At 53.1% G+C, this 19189-nt stretch overlaps 1 protein-coding gene across 1 annotated transcript in view; it reads left to right on the top strand.

Moving 5' to 3' along the window:
* Positions 1-19189, top strand: part of LOC126944566 (uncharacterized) — a 153010-nt gene that overhangs the window by 101883 nt on the left and 31938 nt on the right. Inside the window, exons 40-48 of the mRNA XM_050774139.1 lie at positions 553-788; positions 872-1033; positions 1639-1716; positions 5384-5591; positions 8798-8964; positions 10355-10467; positions 12269-12350; positions 16291-16428; positions 18772-18934. Coding sequence (XP_050630096.1) covers positions 553-788; positions 872-1033; positions 1639-1716; positions 5384-5591; positions 8798-8964; positions 10355-10467; positions 12269-12350; positions 16291-16428; positions 18772-18934 — 1347 coding nt within the window. The remainder of the gene's footprint in view (positions 1-552; positions 789-871; positions 1034-1638; positions 1717-5383; positions 5592-8797; positions 8965-10354; positions 10468-12268; positions 12351-16290; positions 16429-18771; positions 18935-19189) is intronic.

The following is a 19189-nucleotide window of genomic DNA, read 5'->3' on the forward strand; positions in this document are numbered from 1 at the left end:
GATGGTGACAGCCCCTGCCACCAGCCCCCTCCAGGCCTCCCACCCCCCATTCCCTGGGACAGCTCATGCAGCGTGGATACCTGGCCTAGCCAGGACCCAAAGGATGCCCCCTGGGACCACAGTATGAAATAATCCCAGCAGCCCCTGCTCGAGCTCCCAGATGTTCCCTCCAGGCCTGGAGGGGCCCCCAGGTACAGCAGCGAGGGGAGGACACATGATCAGACCCGTTTCCCTCTGAGATTTGGGCTCTTTCCTTGGGGAGCTAGAAATCTTGTAGGGGACATGGGTCTTATCACCGCCTGCATGTGGCAGTTGTGCTGTAAGTTGAACCAGATGAAATCGCCATTTCTGTGAGATGTGGACAGTTTCAGATGGTTTAACCTGGTGTATTGGGGGCAGTAGGACCTGGAGCTGTGGAGCTCAGGGGATCCTCTAGGGAGCAGGTGTGCTAGCCAGGCCCCTGTCATGTTTCCGTCGTGACTAAATGTGGTGGACTGGTCTGAGTGGCCTCTGGGGCTCTGCCCACTCCTGCCCTCTGGCCTCTTCCTCCAGGACTCCCCTCCGAGGCAGGGGTGCTCCTGTCTGTCACCCACATGGCTTCCAACTGCTCAGCACGCCTGGCGCTGCGGAACGCGGGGGGTCAGCTAGACGCTGCCCTTGGCCTGGAGGACCTGACCCCCGAGTCCCTAGGCCACCAGCTCCATGCCAGCCTCCACCACACCCACACCATGCCCAGCCTCAAGCACTGGGGCCTCCCCTTCTCCATAGACGGCCACGGGCACTTCCAGGTGAGTGAGGAGGGGGGCTGCACCCGGGCCCTCCCAGGGGACACTGGGTCCCAGGGACACCCAACAGCTTTGCTTCTGCCCAGAGTGCGGGACACAGTCTGGCGGCCGGGCTGATGGTAAAGTTGGATGGTGAGCAGCTCCACGCAGCCTTGGAGAGGAAGGCAGAGGACGGCCGCCAGGGGCTGGTGCTGGGGCTGCACCACGGCCTCTCGGGGCTGCAGGGCACTCTGCCCTCCCAGCTGGAGGTGAGTGGGTCGGGTGCCCATGTGGGCCAGGCTTCAGCCTGCACCAGGCCCTGCCTGGTAGAATGAAGACGATGGAGGCCCTGGTCCCTCAGTTCCTCCCTGGGGCCCCCACCCTGGAGAAGCCCCGCACCCGCAGCTGTCTTCTTCATTGTTCTCATAAACGAAAAGCAGCAGACCACCTCGGTGCCTGTCCCTGAGGGTGGCTAAACCGTCCATGGTGGGAGAGGGAATGTGAGTGACCAGGGCTCCTGGGCTGAAGCCAGGCTGCACCATCGCTGACTACGTGACCACACGCAAGATGCTTCCTCTTTCCCTGACTCGGGTGACGCAGTTTCCTCATCTGCCACCTCCTTCCATGGTTACCCTGAGGTTCAGTGAGCACCGTGCCTGGCGCAGAGGCCCTGCATGGGGGGAGCTCTGCTTACTTTCATCTGATGATGAGGCTGTGGCTTCGCCCTCAAGTCTCTGTGCAAACCTCTGTTTCGGGTTGTTTGCCCTCGGTGGCTTCCCCATAGGGTAGGCTCAAGTGGGATCTTGGCACCCACGACAGTTCACTGTGGGGTCGGGAAAGAAGCCAGCCCCTTCCCACCCACTGGTCTCTGTAGGTCAACTGCAGTGGAGACGCCTCGCCCACCCAGCTGTTAGGATGGTGCCGAGGAGACATGGCTGGGCAGCCTCTCGAGGTATGGGGGTCTCTGTCCTGGGCGGGATGGTTGTGGTCCATAGTGGACCCCCTCAGCGGGGCTGGCACAGCCTGATCACAGGGGCTGCCTGTGGTGTGGCCCGGGGCTGAGGTCACTGCCAGGAGATACTCACATGGTCCCCCTCCTTCAAGACCCCCCACATCCCTGGTGACATGCACCTGGACTCCCAGTTCCTAGGGGCATCAGCTCAACCTGAGGGTCTTTGTGTGGTCCCATCTGCAAACACAGGTAGATGTCAACCAGGCCCCAAGGGTTGCAAGCCCACCTCTGTTATGGGCAGCTGGGTTAGTGGACAGCTGGACTGGTGGTGGGCATATCCTAGCATCATGAGACAAGTGGACCGTGGAGCTCAGGGCTGGCGTGCGGCTCAGCTCAGGTGGCTTCAAGCTCTCTCTGCTGAGGGAGCAGGCAGGAAGCACAATGCCTTTCTCCTTGTCCTGTCTGCCTCCCACCACTGCCACCTAAGCGTCATGGGCTCAGGCATTTCTATTTCGTGCCTGGTAGTATCCCCAGGTTTAAGACAGGGTCTTAAACCTCTCCCCCCCTACCCCCTCCTCCCCTCTCCTTTCCTGAGATGGAGTTTTGCTCAGTTGCGCAGCCTTGAGTGTAGTGGCATGACCTCAGCTTACTGCAACCTCTGCCTACCAGGTTCAAGTGTCTCCTGCCTCAGCCTGCCAGGTAGCTGGGATTACAGGCGTCCACCATCCCGCCCAGCTAAATTTTTGTATTTTTAATAGAGAGGTTTCACCATGTTGGCCAGGCTCGTCTTGAACTCCTGACCTCAAGTGATCCACCTGCCTCAACCTCCCAAAGTGCTGGGATGACAGGCGTGGGCCACTGCACCTGGCCTGCTCCTGCTGTTTCAATGATAAACCTGCGTGAGTTGGATGCAGGGGTTGCAAACTGAGAGCCTTTGGGGGCCAGGCGGAGAACTGAAATGTGTCACTGAGCTGTGTGGGGAACTACAGAGTGTGTGCCACGTCTCAGACCCTCCACATCATATGTATCTTTTCACATTTCTTGTAGTAAAATGTGTGTAATAATGTAAAATTGTTTTAAAGTATACAACTCGGGGACGCTATGTTCGTTCACACTATTCTACAATCATCGGTGCTTGCAAGTTCTAGAACTTTTCATCACCCCAGTGGAAACCCCATATCCATCAGTAGTCCCTCCTATCCCCTCCTCCCTGGTCCCCAGCAACCACGAATCTGCCTTCCGTCCCTATGCATTCGTCTATTCTGGAAATTTCATACAAACAGAATTATACATGATGTCGTGTATCCCAACACTTTGGGAGGCCAAGGCAGGTGGATCACTTGAGGTCAGGAGTTCGAGACCAGCCTGGCCAACATGGTGAAACCCTGTCTCTACTAAAAATACAAAAACATTAGCTGGGCATGGTGGTGTGTGCCTGTAGTCCCAGCTACTTGGGAGGCTGAGGCAGGAGAATTGTTTGAACCCAAGAGGCGGAGATTGCAGTGAGCCAGGATTGCGCCATTGCACTCCAGCCTGGGTGGCAGAGCAAGACTCCATCTCACAAACAACACCACAAAAAATATCAGAGTGAGTGACCACATAAAACTTATCAGCTCAAGGGCCACTAACTTGCAACCCCTCGTCTAGGGTTGGCTGGACCCTGGGAATGCCCTGTCCTGGGGGGAAAGTCCAGGGAGCCAGCTACGTGGTGATAAGGGCTCAGGTCTCAGTTTCCCCAGCTCTGCCCACTGGGGCTGGGATGCAGAGAAGCGCTCCGTGGATAGTGACAGAGAGCTCAGCCCTGGCCTCTCTGCTCTCACACTGAGTCTCCTTGGTGCCATCAAGGTCAGCGGTGACACCAGCAGAGGCCTAGCAGGCAGGCCTGGGTGTGGCCCAGGGTAGATGGGGACAGTCTTGCAGAGCTGGCCAGCAGTACAGAGCCCCTGAAACTTACGATAAGTCCAGCCCTGAGTCCTGGGCTGTCATGCCAGAGGGTGGGTGGCGCATGATCAGAGCCCAGCAGACCTGGACCTCCTGTGGGGTCCCACGGCAGATGCAGCCTTCTGCCTAAAGTGGGGCTTCCCGCACACCCAGTACACAGGCATAACCGGGGAGGGCATTAAAATGCAGGCTTGATTCAGCAGGTCTGGAGTGGGCCCTGAGAACCTGCATTTCTCAGCCCAGGTGATGCAGTCACGGCTGGGCAGCAGCTCATTCTTTGGGTCACAGGGGCCCAAGGTGTCCTCTCCACCTCCCTCATTCATCCCTGCTCCTTCATGCCTGGGTAGCTCCTTTGATAGTGGTGGAAAAGGTGGTGGAGATTTCACTGAAGGTTTTTGTTTTCTGAGATGGAGTTTCGCTCTTTCGCCCAGGTTGGAGTGCAGTAACGTGATCTCAACCCACTGCAACCTCCGCCCACTGGGTTCAAGAGAGTCTCCCACCTCAGCCTCCTGAGTAACTGGGATTATAGACAACTGCTACCACACCTGGCTAATTTTTGTATTTTTAGTAGAAATGGGGTTTTGCCATGTTGGCCAGGACAGTCTGAAACTCCTAACCTCAAGTTATCCACCGGCCTTGGCCTCCCAAGGTGCTGAGATTACAGGCGTGAACCAGTGCGCCTGGTCTCGCTGAAGGTTTTACCGAGACAATTGTGGGTGGCATGGGAGGGAATTACATCTCACAGCAAAGTTTGAGAAACTTTTTCCATCAAGGGCCAGATGGTAAACGTCCTAGGCTCTGTGGCCCTGCAGTCTCTGCCGCAGCGCCTCCATTCCGCTGCTGTTGTGTTGTGAAAGCAGTCACGGGAATAGGACGTGAACATGTTACCGGAACGGAGTCTCAATCCAGACCCCAAGGGAGGGTTCTTGGATCTTGGGCAAGAAACAATTCAGGGCTGCTGGTTGCCCATTTTTATGGCTATTTCTTGATGATATGCTAAATAAGAGGTGGATTATTCATGCCTCCCGTTTTTAGACCACATAGGGTAACTTCCCGACATTGCTATGATATCTGTAAATTGTCATGGCGCTGGTGGGAGTGTAGCAGTGAGGACGACCAGAGGTCACTCTCATCTCCATCTTGGTTTGGTGGGATTTAGCCGGCTTCTTTACTGCAACCTGTTTTATCAGCAAGGTCTTTATGACCTGTATCTTGTGCTGACCTCCTATGTCGTCCTGTGACTTAGAATGCTTAACCTCCTGGTAATGCAGCCGGATAGGTCTCAGCCTTATTTTACACAGCGTCCATTCAAGATGGAGTTGCTCTGGTTCAAATGCCTCCGACAAACAGGCAGGGCTGTGTTCCAATGACTTTGTTTACAAGAACAGATGTAGGCTGTGGTTTGCAACCTGTTTCGCACCAGCCAGGAGATCTTGGTCTTCCCAAAGCCTTTCTCCAGCCATCCTCCCCAGGCCTACTCTCCCCTGCCTGCCCCGCTTCCTGATTGGTTTCTGCGGGTTTTCTCTGTGGTCTCCTGGGTGCATGTGTAATTAGCTGGAGTAACCACGTTGGTCATCAAATCTCCTGCAAGAGGGTTTGAGTTCCTCCCACCACAGTGACGTGAATGGCACTGATAACCCCAGGGTTTGTGGGAGCCAGTGCCAGCTTGCCCCGGGCTGGCTCTCTCTGCACAGGGCGGTCCAGCATCTCCTCGGTGTCGTTCCAGGTCTCTGTGGACATTCACAACGGCAGCTCCGGCTTTGAGCATTCTGGACGCGTCGTGATGGGGCCCACGTTCCTCAACTACTCCATGAGCTGCTGTTACCGTGATGGGCACCTGGAGCTCTCCGGCCGGAGCTGGCACAACAGTGAGGCCTTGTTGTGGGCAGGGTTCCCAGGCGAGGCCTGCCTGAGCGCTGCGCTGCAGATACACGGTGAGGCACCCAGCGCACAGCCCTGGGACTGGGGAGCTAACTTCCTCGATGCCTGGGCCAGCCCAGCAGCCTCAGGCCTGGACCCAGGTGGCACCCCCATCAAGCCCAGTGTGGCTCTGGGCTCTAGGACAACCAGGACAGCCTTGCCCATCAATGACCTAATTCCCGAGACAGGTGGATTAGTTTTCCACACACCGGTTGGCTTAAAACATAGAAATCTTAGCTAGGTGTGGTGGCACCGGTGTGTGGTCCCAGCTACTCGGGAGGCTGAGGCAGGGGATCGCTTGAGCCAGAAGGTTGAGGGTGCAGTGAGCTATGATTGCAACACTGCACTCCAGCCTGGGTGACAGAATGAGACCCTGTCTCAAAATAAAAGCAAAAACAATCCACAGTGGATGGAGGGCCCGTCCGATTTAGATATGACCTTATTTTTACTTAATTACATCTGTAAAGACCTTGTTTTAAAATAAAGTCATAATCACAGGACAGAGGGTGAGGGGGGTGGGTGGGACTTCAATATCTCTTTTTTGGGGACACGGTTCAACCCATTATGGTGGGAAGATAAAAGCAACAAGGGGAGCCAGCATTGGCTGAGCACTTACTGCATACATGCCAGGCAAGCTGTGTACACACGACAGCTCAATACAGTACAGCCGTCCCAATCACACAGGGGGAAAGTCAAAGCTCTTAGAGGGGCCTGTGAGCCATCACAATCCACACCCTTCCCCTCTCTGTCTTCATCTCCCAAGCCCCAGCCCTACTTATTCCACTGCTCGCTGTTCTTCAACACGCCAGGCTTGCTGTGGCCCCAGGACCTTGGCACAGGCTGGTCCTGCTGCTTCGAATACCTCTCTCGCACACGCCTGCCTGGCTTCCTCACCTCCCTTAGGTATTTTTCCAGTGGCATCTCAGGGAGGCCTCTCTTTTCTACCTCCCATCTCCTCCCATCCCCTCCCATCTCCTCCCATCCCCTCCCATCCCCTCCCATCTCCTCCCATCCCCTCCCATCTCCTCCCATCCCCTCCCATCTCCTCCCATCCCTCTCCCCAGCTCTGTCATTTGACATATGTGTAGCATACAAATGCCTTTGTTTCTCATTCTTTCTATGCTAGAATCACCAGAATGTGTGCTCTGCGAGGGCAGGGATGACTTTTGTCTGCTTTGTTGCAGGGTACATAGTAGGTATTAAATGGGTGCGTGAACGAGCCTATGAGGTAGGGTTAGGAATGTCATTCCCATTCTGCAGATGAGGAATGGAGGCTCAGAGAGGTTGAGTCACCTGGCCCAGGTCACACAGCTGATAATGACAGAGGGAAGATTGAACCCAGAGACACCCTCTGACCCCCATATAGATTATGGAGACGTGACTCTTAACCATTCAGGACCCCTGGGACTCCCCAGTCCCCTGGGGCATCTTATGTTGGCCTCAAACTTTTTTATTTTGGGGTCCAGGTGTGATGGCTCACACCTATAATCCTAGCACTTTGGGAGGCCAAGGTTGGTGGATCATTTGAGGTCAGGATTTCGAGACTAGCCTGGCCAACAAGGTGAAACCCTGTCTCTACAAAAAAAAAAAAAAAAAAGAAGAAGAAGAAAAGAAAAAATTAGCTGGGCATGGTGGTGCATGCCTGTAGTCCCAGCTACTCAGGAGGCTGAGGCACAAGAATCACTTGAACCTGGGAGGCGGAGGTTGCAGTGAGCTGAGATCACGCCACTGCACTCCAGCCTGAGCCACAGAGTGAAACTTCGTGTCAAACAAACAAACAAACAAAAAACACTTTATTTTTGGCCCTCAGCCTCCTGAGGGGTGAACAGAGGACAGGATCACATGGGGAAGTTGTCCCCAGTCTGAGATGACGTCACGGTTCGTTAGGGACATGATAGCCAAGTGAGGGGAGGTCATTCTGGGTGACTACCTCCACGCCACTCTAGTTTCCGACCCAGGATGCCTGGTATGGCCGCCCCTAGCCAGGAGTGACCTCTCCTTTCTCCCACTGTTGTCCACAGTCTGCTGTCGCCACCTCTTGGGACGCTTTCTGCCTGTCGTTAACATTCCTGGTGTCTCTGACAGCCCGATGCTCCCGGGCGTGGGGATTGTGTCCCCTCTCCTCATGCCCTGCACATAGTGGTACATGTGGTTGAATGTTGAACGAGGAAGGAAGGAAGCCTTTCCTGAGGCCTTCTACATGTCCCATACGTGGTCCTCTCCCGTGTGTTACCCCATTCACTCTGGACACTGTCCCCTGAGGCGGGCGGGCTGTGCCCACCTCATAGATAAGGAAGGTGAGGCTCAGAGCTGTGGAGCTCGTCCACCCTGCTGGCCAGATGGGAGGTGCTGGAGCCTGGCTGAGTGTCATTTGGGCCTGAGCCCAAGTGGTGAGCTGCACCCCATGGGAACCTGGCGTCTGACGTAGAGTAGGCGCCATCTGTTTGCTCTGGGACTCCCGGACCTGATGGATTTCTCTGTGTAGCAAAGGGAATTTAAGTTAAAGAAGAAATTCCTACCTGTGAGTCAGAATCTCCCGTTCTGCAGGGGGTGATGGGAGGGACGGGACCCTGCAGCCAGGGCCGGGTGGATGCAGATGGAAGTCAGTGGCCGCAGTGGCCATTTGTGGAGAGCAGACCTCAGGCTGATTCCTCTGCAGGCTACTGGATAATCCTCAGGAATCCCTGCAGAGAAGCCTTTCATCCCGCAGTCATTCAGAAAGCACTCGCTGCACCCCCGCTGTGTGTCAGGAGCTGTCCTAAGAGAAACCCCGCCCCCAGGGACTGAGCTTCTGGTGGGGTGAGAGTATGGGGAGCAGGGACCCAATAAGTAAGTGAGTGAGGTCATTTCAGGTTGTGCTGGGAACCACACTCCAGGGAGATGGGATGGAGGATGCCTGGCAGCAAAGGATTGGGAGGGACTTCAGATGGGCAGTCAGGGGAGGCTTCTTGGAGGAGGTGTCATTTAAGCACCTTCAACTTCAATGAGAGAAGGAGCCACCCAGACCTAGATCCTCAGGGACACATTATGATAGGTGATGTCAAGGAGGCTCAAAATGGTTGACCCCACCCAGCCCCCACGCTGTGGCAGCCTTGCCCTTTCCTGCTGGTGTTGTGTTTGAGGGCCACAGGGCATGGCCTCTCCTGCAGTCTGGTGTGTTCCTGGACGGGGAAGGGAGGTGAACCTGTCTTCAGTAACCCATGACATTCTCTGCCTCTAGAGACCCAGACCCAGGCCATGGTAGCCTTCCATGGCGGGGACAGTGGAGTCAGCATGGACCTGGCAGCCCTGGTGGCTTGGCCACTGTATGGCCCACTGCAGCTGGTGGCCAATGCCAGCCATGCAGTGCCTGCTCTCCAGAGGCTGGGCCTGCCCTTCAGCAACCAGGTAAGGAGTGGGTGGGGCAGGACCTCCCTCCAAATTCTGTCCCCTCTGTCCAATTCCTGGTGTGCAGAGGACCCGCTGTGTGCAGGGTGGGTGGGGAGGGCCAGGCCTTGGGTTTCCCCAGTACTTTACAGTTTACAAAGGCTTCCTTCATAATCACTATAATCAGGTCTGCTGAGCAGTCTCTGCGTTCCCAATCACAGGGCTGGTGTGGGTGGGTGCCCGGGGCCTCTCCTGGCTCCTGGCCTGCATCCTTCTGCCCTGCAGGCTTGGGTCAGAATCAAAGCTCCTGCTTGTCAAGCGCCTGCCCCGTGCCCAGCCCCCTTTAAAGGGTTGATGGGCGTTCGTTAGTCTCATCCTCCTAATGCCCCAGAGAGAGGCAGGATGGTACCGTCCTTGCGAAGGCCCTCTCCGGTGTTCAGATCCCAGCCCTGCTGCTTGCTGGCTGTGTGGCCTTGGGCAAACTCCTTCACCTGTCTGTGCCCTGATCTCCTCATCTGCAAAATGGGGACGATGATATTACCTATAATGTGGAGGTTGTGAGGATCCAGTGAGTTAATCCCATTAATGTCTGTGTAGATGCTTAAGAAGTACCTGCTGTGATGAAGGGGAAGATGATGCTGATGGTGTGACAATGACGATTATCATCATCATCTCTGGGTCACATGTGAGAGTGTGGGCGACTTGCCCAAGGTCACCTAGCAAGTAAGCAGCAAAATAGGGACTCAGACTTGGCACCCTGGCTCTTCCTCTTGGTGTCCTGTCTCGGTGAAGAGGAACCCACATGGGGCCATGCCCTGACCACTATCACTTGGTATGAGCTCGTCCTGCCTAGCTGGGCCTCCTTCTCCAACACAGAGCGTATTCCAGAGCCAGGCATTAATGCTTCTTTCCCAGCCTGTTTCAGGTTACCCAGCAACCCCTGCCCCACTCCACTCTGCTGTGGGAGGAGGGGCAGCTCCCGGCGGGTCAGGGGGCCAGGCTGTCACCCCTCCTGCAAAGGATCTCTGCCCGGTACCCCACAGCTGAGTGGACTGGATACCCCGTGCCCCTGACTTCATCTAAACCCTTTCGTGGCCTCGAGGTCAGGTGACACGGAGTCCTCCAGGGAGCACATGCTCTGCCAATGTCTGGGCTGCAGCTGTCCTTTGGGGTCCCTCGGTGGGTACTGCCAACCTCAGCTGCAATCGGGGCCGACCCTGGCCCTGCATCCTCAGCATCTATGAGAGTGTTGGATGAGCCAAGCCTGCGGGGCTTCTGTGGGTCCCAGGCCATGCTGGGGATGGGAACAGGGACATGCTGGGCTATAGAGCTTGGCTGGGGTCCCCACCAGGCCTGTGAGGCTCCTCAGGCTGTCTACACCCGCACATCTCACAGCCTGCTCCCTCCTCAGCTCGTGTTCCGAGGACTCTGGGAGGCAGGAGAGATGAGCTCCTCGCTGCAGCTGACCTGTGATTCTCAGGCCACCTTGGTCCTTGACGTCCGTGGCCAGAACCAGGCAATCAGGTGATGGGGGCCCCCATGAGGAGAGGAGTCGGAGGAGGAACCATTGGCTGGGCATCTACTGTACACCATCGCTGGACACAGCCCCTCTCAATCCTCTGCTCAGCCCCACTGCATAAATATGGGGTAGGAAGGCTCAGAGAGGCCAAGCGACTTTTCCAAGGTCACACAGCTGTAAAAATCGCTCAGCCTCTCCAGGCAGGGCACTGATGAATTCTTGGCCTCAGAAACGAAGTGCATCCCAGGCCCCAAACACTTATTAGTAACTATTAGTGCCCTTAGGGCTGGGGGCCTGGTGAGGTGCTTGGTGCTCCTATGTGTGCACTAAGTCAGGGGCCACCAGCCAGGCTCTAGCGCTTGGGTCTCAGCGGTGAGGGAGGGGGTGAGTAAGCCACTTGTTGAAGGGGTAGATCAGTGGTTCTCACCTAGGGGCGAGTTTCCCCCCAGGGACTTTCAGCAAAGCCTGGGGAATTTCTGGTTGCTACATTGGGGAGGACGACACTATGAGGGTCAGTGTATAGAGGCCACAGATGCTGCTAAGCGTCTTACAGTGCTCAGGACACACCCACAACTGTGAAGTCCATGAGCCAAGATGCCAACCGTGCCAAGGCTGAGACGTGGAGGTGGAGAGGAACCTGACAGGAGGGTACAGCACCCTGGAGTTAGCACCATGGGAGACAGGCCTGGCACAGTGGCTCACACCTGTAATCCCAGTGCTTCGGGAGGTCGAGGTGGGAGGATTGCTTAAGCCCAGGAGCTTGAGGCCAGCCTGGACAATATAGTGAGATCCCCATTGCTACAAAAAAATCTTTTTTTTTTTTTTTTTTTTTTTGGAAACGGAGTCTTGCTCTGTCACCCAGGCTGGAGTGCAGTGGCGTGATTTCGGCTCACTGCAAGCTCCGCCTCCTGGGTTCACGCCATTCTTCTGCCTCAGCCTCCCCAGTAGCTGGGACTACAGGTGCCTGCCACCATGCCTGGCTAATTTTTTGTATTTTTAGTAGAGATGGGATTTCACCGTGTTAGCCAGGATGGTTTCGATCTGACCTCGTGATCTGCCCACCTCGGCTTCCCAAAGTGCTGGGATTACAGGTGTGAGCCACCGCATCCAGCCTACAAAAAAATCTTAAAAATTAGCCTGGCATGGTGACGCATGCTTGTAGTCCCAACTGCTCAGGATGCTGAGGCGGGAGGATCACTTGAGTCTGGGAGATCAAGGCTGCAGTGAGCAGAGATGGCACCACTGCACTCCGGCCTGGCTGACAGAGAAAGACCATGTCTCTAGTGAAGAAAAAAAGAAAGAAAGAAAAACGTGCAGACCATAACCACCCTGGCCTGGAGGAGTGAGGGGAGGGGTGCTACGTGAGGAGGATCCCTGGGAGGGAGCCAGGGGGTTAAAGTCCTGTTGTCCACACCCTACTGGAGCTCCCAAGGGACCGACCCAAGAAAGCTCACTGCTGGGCTCATGGAAGACTTGAAGCCCAGAGCCATGCTTAACCCTTGATACTAATGGGGAAACTGAGGCTCAGAGAGGGGCAACCAAGAAGCTTGCCCCTGGTGCCAGAGCTAGGCAGAGGCCAAGCCGGGAGTCAAATCCAGGTAACTTGGCTCCAGAGTCCAGCCCTAACCAGGGCACCGTATGGCCCTTGGACCTTGGGGTGTGTGAATAGCCCTGCATGAGGCCACTGATGTGATCCTGGCTCTCTGACCCTCTCTTGGGGAAGTCGACTTGGTCTCGACCTGGCCCTAGGGGCGCTGGACAAGGCGCCATCTCGCCAGCTTCAGGCCTTCTCTTTTTTCCTTCTAGCAAAGAGCTGCTGTTCTCAGGCCAGCATCGCCTCCCCTCCCTCCTGGGTCGCTGCCCCAGCTCAGCCTCAGCCTCAGCTAAGGTAACTATGCCCCAGCTGCCTGGCTCCTAACTGGTTCCAGATGCCCAGCCCAAGGTGGGAGGGAGCCAGGCCCCTCTGGGGAGTGTTAACGCATGCACATCTGTTCACCAGCCTGCAGCAGGCTCCGGTGGGCAACCCTCGGAAACCCCTGGCTCCAGCTTTCCCAAACACACGCAGGTTTACATTCCTGGGCCAGCCCCCGTGGCCCCCAGAGCCCTTCGGGAGATGGGGAAGGCCTCCTTACCCAGTGCCTGGCGCCTAGCATTGCCTTACCCAGCCTGGCACACTTGTAGAGGCGGGAGCAGATGATACAACCCTTTGGAGCTGCGCCAGTATCACCCCCATCTCTGCCCTGCATGCAGGACTGCAGGGGGGGTCATAGGAGTGGACAGGAGGGCCCAGTAGACTTAGGCCAGGTTCCTCTGTCCCCCTGAGCTGTCGTCTGTGCCCAAATGTGGAGCTCCTGGAGGGCATGCCTAGTGCCTGGCACAGGGCCCAGCACACAGTAGGTGTTCAGTAAAAAATAGGGCATGAATAGGTGAGTGCATGCATGAATGGTCACATCTGCCAACTGGTCACTTCATTTTGCTACCAGCCACCCTGTTTTGGTAGGCTCTCCCCGCCCTGGCCCAGGCCGCCTTTGTTTACAGAGCACGTGCTGCGTGCTGGGTCCCCTGCTGCATTTACACAGGATTTTGGAGTTCCTCAAACTTCACTACAACTGCATAATCATTCAGGGAACTTTCTCTCTCTCTCTCTCTCTCTCTCTCTCTCTCTCTTTTTCTCTCTTTCCTTCCTTTCTTTTCTTGCTTTTCTTTCTTTTATTTCTTGCTTTTCTCTCTCTCTCTTTCTCTCGACAAAGTCTCTGTCACCCAAGCTGGAGTGCAGTGGCACAATTTCGGCTCACTGCAACCTCCACCTCCCTGGTTCAAGTGATTCTCCTGCCCCAGCCTCCTGAGTAGCTGGAATTACAGGCGTGCACCACCACGCCTGGCTAATTTTTATATTTTTGGTAGAGACGGGTTTTCACTGTGATATCCAGGCTGGTCGCAAACTCCTGACCTCAAACGATCCACCCATCTCAGCCTCCCAAATGTTGGAATTACAGGCATGAGCCACCACGCCCAGCCTTATTTTTTATTTTTAAAACTTCTTTCTGAGACAGGGTCTTGCTCTGTTACCCAGGCTGGAGTGTGGTGACATGATCATAGCTCACTGCAGCCTCAGGCTCCTGGGTGCAAGTGATCCTCCTGCTTCAGCCTCTGGAGCAGCTGGGACTACAGGTGGTACCACCACACCCGGCTCCATTCTGGGAGGTTCTTAATTTTTTCCCAAGTTTTATTTTGAGTCATTTCAACCTATATAAAAGTTACTGTAGGACAGTGAACATTGACCAGTTGTTAATATCTTTCCATATTTCTTATCTATGTTACATAAATTTGTATCGTCAGATACATATTTTTTCTGTGTCGTTAAGAATTAATATAGAGATGTTTCTGAAGGCATCACCTTTTTATTCTGAAATACTTCAACTATTTCCTGTAACAAGGATATTTTTTGATTTAACACAATAATTACAACATTCAGGAAACTGAACGTTGAAGTAATACCTTCATTTAATGTACAGCCCATATACAATTTCCCAGCTTTCCCACTAATGTTCTTTCAAAAAACTGTTTTGTTTTGTTTTAAATCCGGGATGCAGGCCAAGATCACACAGCATGCGTAGTTGCCATGTTTTTTAAATTTTCTTAATCTAGAACAGAGGTCTACAAACTTGTATTGTGAAGTAAAATGTGTGGGGGTTGCAGGCCTTTCGGTCCCTGTTACAACTACTCACAATTGTCACTGTAACAGAAAAGCAGCTATAGAGGATATGTAGGTGAATAGACGTGGCTGTTACAATAAAACTTTATTTATAAAATCAGGTTGTGGGCCAAATTTGACCCAAACAGCAACTCCTGATCTAGAACATTCTCCTTCTACACCCTACCTTTCCTTACCCAATGTTTTATTTTTTTATTTTTATTTTTATTTTTTTACTTTTTTTGAGAAGAAGTTTTGCTCTGTCACCCAGGCTGGAGTGCAGTGGCATGATCTCAGCTCACTGCAACCTCTGCCCCCTGGGTTTAAGCAATTCTCTTGCCTCAGCCTCCTGAGTAGCTGAGATTACAGGCTGCACTACCATGCCTGAATAATTTTTGTATTTTTAATAGAGATGGGGTTTTACCATGTTGGCCAGGCTGGTCTCGAACTCCTGACCTCAAATGATCCGCCCACCTCGGCCTCGCAAAGTGCTGGGATTACAGGCATGAGTCACTGCATCCGGCCCTCCAATGTTTTATTATATAATTTTTTAGATGCTAAAGAATTGAAGTAATTTTGTGGTGAATACCCACATACCTAGATTTTCCTGTTCACATTTTATTTCACATAATCACATAGCTCTTCATCCATCCATCTTATTTTTGGATACATTTCAAAGTAAGTTGCAGATATAATTCCCCCTAAACATTTTATTGTCATTAACCACCTTAAAAAAAAAACCCAACCTGATGCAGTGGCTCACACTTGTAATCCCAACACTTTGGGAGGCCGAGGCAGGAGAATTAGTAGAGTTCAGGAGTTCAAAACAACCTGCAACCTAGGGAGACCCCGTCTCTACAAAAAATTAAAGAAGTAGCCAGGCATGGTGGTGTGTACCTGTATCTCAGCTACCCGGGAGGCTGAGGTATGGGAGAATTGCTTGAGCCCAGGAGGTTGAGGCTGCAGTGTGCCGTGTTCACACTACTGTACACTCTAGCCTGGATGACAGAGCAGACCCTGTCCCTGTCGTAAAAAAAAGTCCTACATTGGCAATTTTGAAGTGTCCAGGAAGTTATTTTGCAAAACATCCTCCTAATGTGGATTTGTCAGATTGTTTGTTGAAGATTCAAGTTGAACATTTTTGACACGGGGTATCCCTAATGTCATGATGCATTTCGTGAGATCGTTAAAAATACCAGCTCTTGGATGGGTGCAGTGGGTCACATCTGTAATCCTAGCACTTTGGGAGGTTGAGGTGGGTGGGTCACCTGAGGTCAGGAGTTTGAGACCAGCCTGGCCAACATGGTGAAATCTCGTCTCTACTAAAAATACAAAAATTAGCTGGGCGTGGTGGTGCACACCTGTAGTCTTAGCTACTCAGGAGGCTGAGGCAGAAGAATCACTTGAACCTGGGAGGCAGAGGTTGCAGTGAGCCGAGATTGTGCCACTGCACTCCAGCCTGGGTAACAGAGCAAAACACCTTCTAAAAAAAAAAAAAAAAAAAAAAAAAAAAAAAAACACCTCTTGAACATCTTCGCAGAGACTCCATTTTTGTAGGTTTTAAGTGGGAGCCCAGAATCTATATTTTTAGTAAGTTCCCCCCCACTAGTGCTTTTCAGCCAACCTGGAAGTTAGCATTTCATACAATTTTCACAACATCCCATAATAAAATAGGTGTCCTTATCCGTGTTTTTGGATTAGAAGGCTCGAGTGGTTAAGAAACTAGCTGGAGATCACTCACCTCTCAGTGGTAGATCCACACTTGGAGTTCTGTTGTGTTTGATGCTGACACATGCCCAAGTATAGTTATTTCTGCTAGACTGCCCCCTGCTGTCTGCAACAGTACTACAACTAGAATTCTTGCCTGCTGGTGCCAGGCTGGTAGATATTTTCAAGTCAGTGTTATAGTGGGGAGGGCATAAGGATATAGTTGCCATGGACACACTTGATGGCCTAACCTGAGGCTTCAAACCCTGACATCATCAAAGTTCATCCAGCCCAGGGAGCTGTGGGTCTCTTGGGCCTGGGACTTTGGGAGGCAGAGCTCTCAGCCTAGAGCCAGCATCTGCTGGAATGTTCCATCAGAGCCCTGATAAGGAGCTCTATCGTGTTTTTTTTTTTTTTCCTGACCCAGCTACGCTACTCCAAGGGTGAAGTTCAGAGCATGTTCGCCTTGGGTGTGGAGGAGCATCATTTTCACATCAGCACCCAGCAGATAGCTGCTAAGGCCAGTCTTACCAACTTCATCAAACTGGAACAGACCTTCCTGCAGGTGTGTGAAGGTCAGCCCGGGGCTGGAGCACGCTGGGGGATGGGGGGCTTCTGGGACAGCCCTTTGAGAAAAGAGAAATTGTCCTAGTGTCCTGGTTCCTGGGAGGAAGGACAGGCAAGGCTGTGAAATGGACAAAATTTGCTGGAATGGATTATCAGCTGGTCTCTATATCCATCCATCCTTGCTTTTGCATGATTTATTGAGCATCTACTAGGTGCCAGGCACTATTTCAGAAGCTGGGGTGTGACCTAAAACAGAACAATCAATCCTTCCTCTCATCAAGTGTCCACTCTAGCGGGGGAGATTGACTCCCTGAAATCACACAAACGAAATATGCCAAATAGTAGTATCACATGGAGAAAACATAGTGAAGTGACTGAGAGTGACCAGGGAGCTTATTTAGATTAGGTGGCCAAGAAAGGCTTCACTGAAGAGATGACACATGAGCTAGCAGTGGATGATAAGCACCAGTCATTTGAAAATCTGGTGGAAGGCCAGGCACGGTGCCTCACACCTGTAATCCCATCACTTTGGGAGGCCGAGGCGGGTGGATGACCTGAGGTCAGGAATTCGAGACCAGCATGGCCAACATGGTGAAACCCCGTCTCTACTAAAAATACAAAATTAGCCAGGTATGGTGGCACATGCCTATAATCCCAGCTACTTTGGAGGCTGAGGCAGGAGAATTGCTTGAACCCAGGATGTGGAGGTTGCAGTGAGCCGAGATTGCACCATAGCACTCCGGGCTGGGCAACAGGAGTGAAACTCCATCTCAAAAAGAAGAAAAGAAAAAAAAAGAAATCTCTGAGGGACGGGCATTCGAGGCAGGTAAAGAGACTGTGGTATATATACACCATGGAATACTACACAGCCGTGAAAAAAGAATGAAATTCTGTACTTTGAAGCAGCAGGGATGCAATTATCCGAAGTGAACTAGCTCAGAAACAGAAAACCCAATATCCCATGTTCTCACTTATAAGTGGGAGCTAAACACTGAATACACATGGACATGAAGATGGAAACAATAAACACTAAGGCCTCCAAAAGGGAGGAGGGTAAGAGGGAGCCAAGGGCTGAAAAATTACCTGCTGGGTATGATGTTCAATATTTGGGTGACGGCTACGACGGGTACGCTAGAAGCCCAGTCTCCACCATTACACAATATACCTATGTAACAAACATGCACACTGATCTCCTGAATCTAAAACACATTTTTTAAAAAGAGTATTCCAGGCAGAGGGAACAAGACATGCAAAGGGCCTGGGGCAGGGATGGGTTTGCATGTTTTAGGAATGGCCAAGGAGCCACTGGGCTGGAGCTGGGTGGGTGGGGAATGGTAGGAGGTGGTCTGATCACACAGGGTATGTCAGGCCCCAGGGAGGTGTTTGTAGTGCATTCTGTCTGCTACTAGAAGCCTTTGAGGCCATGATCCCTAAATGATGATTTCAGATCCCTGTGGCTGCTGTGTGGGGAGGGACCTACAGGTGGCAGAAGTGAGCAGTGAGGAAGCCCCATAATGGGCACCGCAATAATAATGTGTGGTCCAAGCTAGGGGCAGTAGTGATGGGTTTTGGAGACATTTAAGAGCAAACTTCCTACACCACCCCAGCAGTCCCCCTGCAGTACCCTCAAGTCACCCTCGGTGGCACCCACCAGCAGGGATGGCATCCGTCTCTGAGCCTTCGCACAGACTCTTCCATCTGCCTGGAATGCTCTTCCCTGCCTCCTCCCCAAGCTTGCTTCTCTGTGTTCCTTTTTGCTTTGAATGTCTCTTGTGACCATCCTTGTCAACTTGTCCCATCATTTCCTGTCCTGTGACTATCTCCCTGGGAGCCCCTTGAGGGCCGGGACCAGGTCTTGGCTAGCTTTGTACCCAGCACTCATCACTGGGTTGGGAACATAATACCTGCTCGCTACATGATAGAGAAACCCCAATACCAGCTGCGTGCCTCCTACAAGCTCCTCTCCACTGTCTAGTCCTGGGCTGGGTGCGCCACTTGTATTATCTTGCAGAGGTTGACACTTTCTTGCCTCCATTTTCTGGGAAACTGAGGCTCAGAGAGGTTGGAAAACTTGCCCAGAGCCACACAGCTTGGTCATGGAGTTGAGAGGTGGCTGTTCTGTGCTGTCTCCTGTTGGCCATACCCGCCTCACCCACTCCCCTCCGTTATGTTATCTGCTCATCCTTAGGAAGCATTTGGGTTTTTGATCCCCTGGCATATGCAAGAAACTGTAAATGATCCACAAATACTCCCGTTTTCCTCGTCTGCAAGCTTCTCTCCTTTCCCATTCCAGGCAGAAGCGTAGGTCAGGTTCCCTCATGACGCCATCATTCTCTTCCAGCTCAGCGCCCTTCCCGGGGAGCTGGTCCTGCAGACCATATATGAGCGAGCTCATGGGACTCGTGTCCTGCGCCAGGTGGTGCTGTGGGATGGCCAGGAGGTGGCCCTCGCCGGGAGCCTCTCTGGCCCTTTCCCCAAGCCCACCAGGAACCTCAGCATGCAGGGTGAGTGTGTGAGGGGCTGCAGGCAGTGGTGGCCCAGTCACTCAAGAAATCATTCATGGCCAGGCGTGGTGGCTCATGCCTGTAATCCTGGCACTTTGGGAGGCCGAGGTGGGTGGATGACTTGAGGTCAGGAGTTTGAGACCAGCCTGACCAACATGGTGAAACCCCGTCTTTACTAAAAATACAAAAATTAGCCGGGCATGGTGCCGGGCGCCTGTAATCCCCGCTACTTTGGAGGCTGAGGCAGGAGAATTG

This window comes from Macaca thibetana, chromosome 20 (genome assembly GCF_024542745.1).
Source record: "Macaca thibetana thibetana isolate TM-01 chromosome 20, ASM2454274v1, whole genome shotgun sequence".
NCBI lineage: Eukaryota > Metazoa > Chordata > Mammalia > Primates > Cercopithecidae > Macaca > Macaca thibetana.